The sequence below is a fragment of the Sturnira hondurensis genome, unplaced genomic scaffold (assembly GCF_014824575.4).
Source record: "Sturnira hondurensis isolate 20B ecotype Veracruz unplaced genomic scaffold, ASM1482457v3 Scaffold0018588, whole genome shotgun sequence".
In the NCBI taxonomy this organism is placed as follows: Eukaryota; Metazoa; Chordata; class Mammalia; order Chiroptera; family Phyllostomidae; genus Sturnira; species Sturnira hondurensis.
This window is the reverse complement of record NW_028091219.1, coordinates 13068-16488: the sequence shown is the minus strand read 5'-3', so window position 1 is coordinate 16488 and position 3421 is coordinate 13068. Positions and strand designations below refer to the sequence as shown.

The 3421-nt window shown below is 53.3% G+C and overlaps 1 gene segment (V, D, J or C); it reads left to right on the top strand.

The window, feature by feature from the left end:
• Nucleotides 1–745: 745 nt before the first annotated feature.
• LOC119003306 (immunoglobulin lambda variable 5-39-like) overlaps nucleotides 746–3421 on the top strand; it is a gene marked incomplete at its 3' end in the record, with an annotated part of 12621 nt that continues 9945 nt past the window's right edge. Inside the window, 2 exon segments of the V gene segment in view lie at nucleotides 746–825; nucleotides 903–1218. Of these exon segments, the coding sequence occupies nucleotides 780–825; nucleotides 903–1218 (362 nt within the window).

Genomic DNA, 3421 nt, shown 5'->3' with positions numbered 1-3421 from the left:
CCCAGCCTCCTCCTGACAGTGAAGCTACAACCTGGGCAGAGGGCCCAGAATTGGGGTTGTAGCTCTGTAAACACCTCCACCCTCCTCTGATGCAGGTTCCCAGGATCTTCCTGTTGCAGTGATTTGGGCGCTGGCCTGGCCCTCTGTCCCATATCCATTCTGTTCTCTGTTCCCCTCCTGTGACCCCACTCCCCAGCAGTCCTCGGGCTCTCCTGGGTCAGGAGTCATATGTGCCCGAATCCGTGATGGTCCCACCAGGACTGTGCCTGCATCGTCTCCTATAAGGATGACTCTTGCTCCCTGAACCATTGACTCTTTCGGAAACAGGAATCAAAGAAACAGGTGAAGGCAAGATGTTGGATCAGCTTGAAAGAGGAGCGGGTTGCCTGGAGACCAGCAGAGGGCGCCAGGAGACCATCTCTGCAAACAGGAGCTCCTGGCTAGGCAGCACTCCAGTGACAGGAGCTCTCAGCCCTGGACACTTTGACTCCTGTGAGGACAGGTAAGGGCCTCTCCCCTCTGGATCTGGCTCTTTCCCTGCACTTGGCCCTCCATGTGGTCCCAGAACTACTTGCTTCCAGCTTTACCCAGGGGGAAACTAGTGTGTCAGGCTCCTTCTCAGAGCCCTCCAGGAAGGGTGGGTGAACCTGGGGAAAGGATAGGGAATGGGGACTGATTTGCATGAGCAACCCCTCCTCCAGGGAGCCAGCTGGGAGGGGATAAGAGAGGCCTGGGCAGCCCAGCCCCAGCTGTGTGGACTGAGGAGCAGCCTGCTCACCATGGCCTGGGCCCCCGTGCTCCTCGTGCTGTTCTGTCACTGCACAGGTAGGGACGGGCCCCAGAGACCCACAGCACCTGCACCCTGACCTCCTGTTCACTCCCATCTGTCTGTGTGTCTGCAGGTTCCCTCTCCCAGCCTGTGCTGACTCAGGCATCCTCCACGTCTGCATCTCCTGGAGCCACAGCCAGACTCACCTGCACCCTCAGCAGTGGCTTCAGTGTTGCTGACTACCACATTCGCTGGTTCCAACAGAAGCCAGGGAGCCCTCCCCGGTTTCTGCTGAGATATAAATCAGAATCAGACAAGTATCAGGGCTCCGGGGTCCCCAGCCGCTTCTCTGGATCCAAAGACACCTCGGCCAATGCAGGGCTCCTGCTCATCTCTGGGCTGCAGCCTGAGGATGAGGCCGACTATTACTGTGCTACATGGGATGGGAACAGTAAAACTTACACGGTGCTCCAGAGTCACGGGGAAGTGAGACTAAAACCCTCCCTGTGCTCTTTCTGCCTGTGGCTGTCACTGCTTATCTGCCTGGGACCAAGTGTAACTCAGGGCAGCACTTGTTGTCACTTCTTCAGTTGGAAACTCTTTTCCTTAGACCCAGGGATGTGTTATATTTTTCTTATTGTCCATACTTACATATTTTGTTTCTCCATTGTTAATATCTTTTCAGCCTGCTTGTGTCTACACAGGCCTAAATCAGGCCTCAGGGTTGCATAACCCTCCAGGGGCATCTTAGAGAAGAAAGGAGGGGGTTGAACCCACCTGTGCTCAGCCCAGGGTCTAGGCCTGGATCAGAGGCCTGGGTGGGCTAAGGGGTTCTGGTGGGTCAGTAGGTCCAGCGTGCCCCAGCCTCTCCTCCCAGGAAACTGCTCCAAGAGAGAGTTTAGTTTCATGTGCCTGTGCCCATTGTGGCCTGTTTCTGGGATAAGTTCTCTCTTTCTGAGGCTCAGGGGAAGCAGGTTTCTCTGCCTCCAGGGATGCTGAGACAACAAAATTGCGTTCACACTGAACTATGATTGTTTGTGACTTCTTCCTGTGCACCAGGATGTCAGCAAAAGTCTCCCTCATGCTCTGACCAAGTGGCTCAGTTGGTGGAGCACAATCCTGTGCACCAGCAAGCCTGCGGGTCCGATTCTGGTCGGGGCACATATTAGGTTGCAGGCTTGATTGTATGGAAGACAACAAATCAAATGTTTCTTCATTATATCAATCTCTCTCTCTCTCTCTCTCTCTCTCTCTCTCTCTCTCTTGCTCTCTCTCTCTCTTGCTCTTTCTCTCTCTCTCACCCTGCTTCCTCTGTCTCTCAAATCAAGAAACACGCCTAGGTGACAATTTAAAAACAGGGGACTCCATCATTAAGGCAGGATCTATAATCTCAACCTTTCTCTTCATCCCACTGTGAAAAGGTTATGCCAAGATGTCTGTGAGGCTGGACACATGCAGAGTTTGGGGACACTCAATTGGAGAAGTCACATCTGATACAACATTTGGGTGAGAACCAGAGGTGTGTGGGGGAGTTATGTCACACAGCAAGGGCTCAGGAAGCCAACTCTTCCTGTCTGGGGACAATAGTGCTCTGTCCAGGAGTCTTTCTCTCTTCACCCTTCTCTCTGCACAGGTGAGCAGCTCAGGGGCTCCTGGACACAGCCCCTTGGGGGCACATCCCTGTTCCTGATTTCCATCCCCTAGGACAGGTGTGGCTATTTGTCCGGCTTTGGATCCTACTTGTGTAAAACAACTCTCTGTAGTGGCTCAAATGTCCCTCTAAGTGTGGCCCAACCTGAGCTGGCCAGGAATGCCATCTGGGCCTCCTACAGGGATCTCACTCTCTCGAGTCTCCAGGTGCCATGGACACAGTTTTGAATCCCAGGCCTGTGTCTCCCTGAGCTGCTGCTGACTCTCCTCTGCCCCGTCTCCCTGCACCATCTCAGCCAGTGTTTATTACAGACAGGGCCTCTTGGGGGTGGGGTGCCTTCTGCAGGAGTGGAACCCCAAATCCATCCAGCTGCTACTGGCTGTGACCACATCTGCTTTTCATGACAATCAGGAGAGTGTGGAAGGGCTGTGGATCTGCCGAGCCCACTGCTATAAATGTCCCCAATGAAGCCTGATGGGGTGACACCAAAGGACATTGAGGTGTTTGCACTTGCAATTGGAGCCAAATGAGGATGATCGGACCACCTGAGTCTGAGTTTGGGAAGCCTGGACCAGCTGAGTCTTTCTAAGGATGGGAGACACCTTGCCTCTCTTGGGGATGCTATATATGGCTACAATTCACACAGATCATGTGGTGATGAGCTTGTGTCCAGTATCACAGAGTTCTGCCCCCTTAGTAATGCTGGGAGACACTGGGTAGAGAGCATATTTGAGCTCCTTACTGCTCCAAATGATTACAAACACCTTTTGGGTTTTAAATTTATAAAGACAGTGACAAAACCCTCTCTTGCCTGCCTCAGTTCTCCCAGCTGGAGCAGTGAATGGTTCAGGGGATCCCTGGGGAATGTGGGGGTGAAGCAGGTGTAGCAGATCTTGACCAAAACCCCAACACCACCCTCACAGTGGATTTTAAGTAGTTGTGGCTGTAAGGCTAGTTCCAGGGCTCAGATCCTCGCCCCCACATCCTAGATTCCCCTTCCA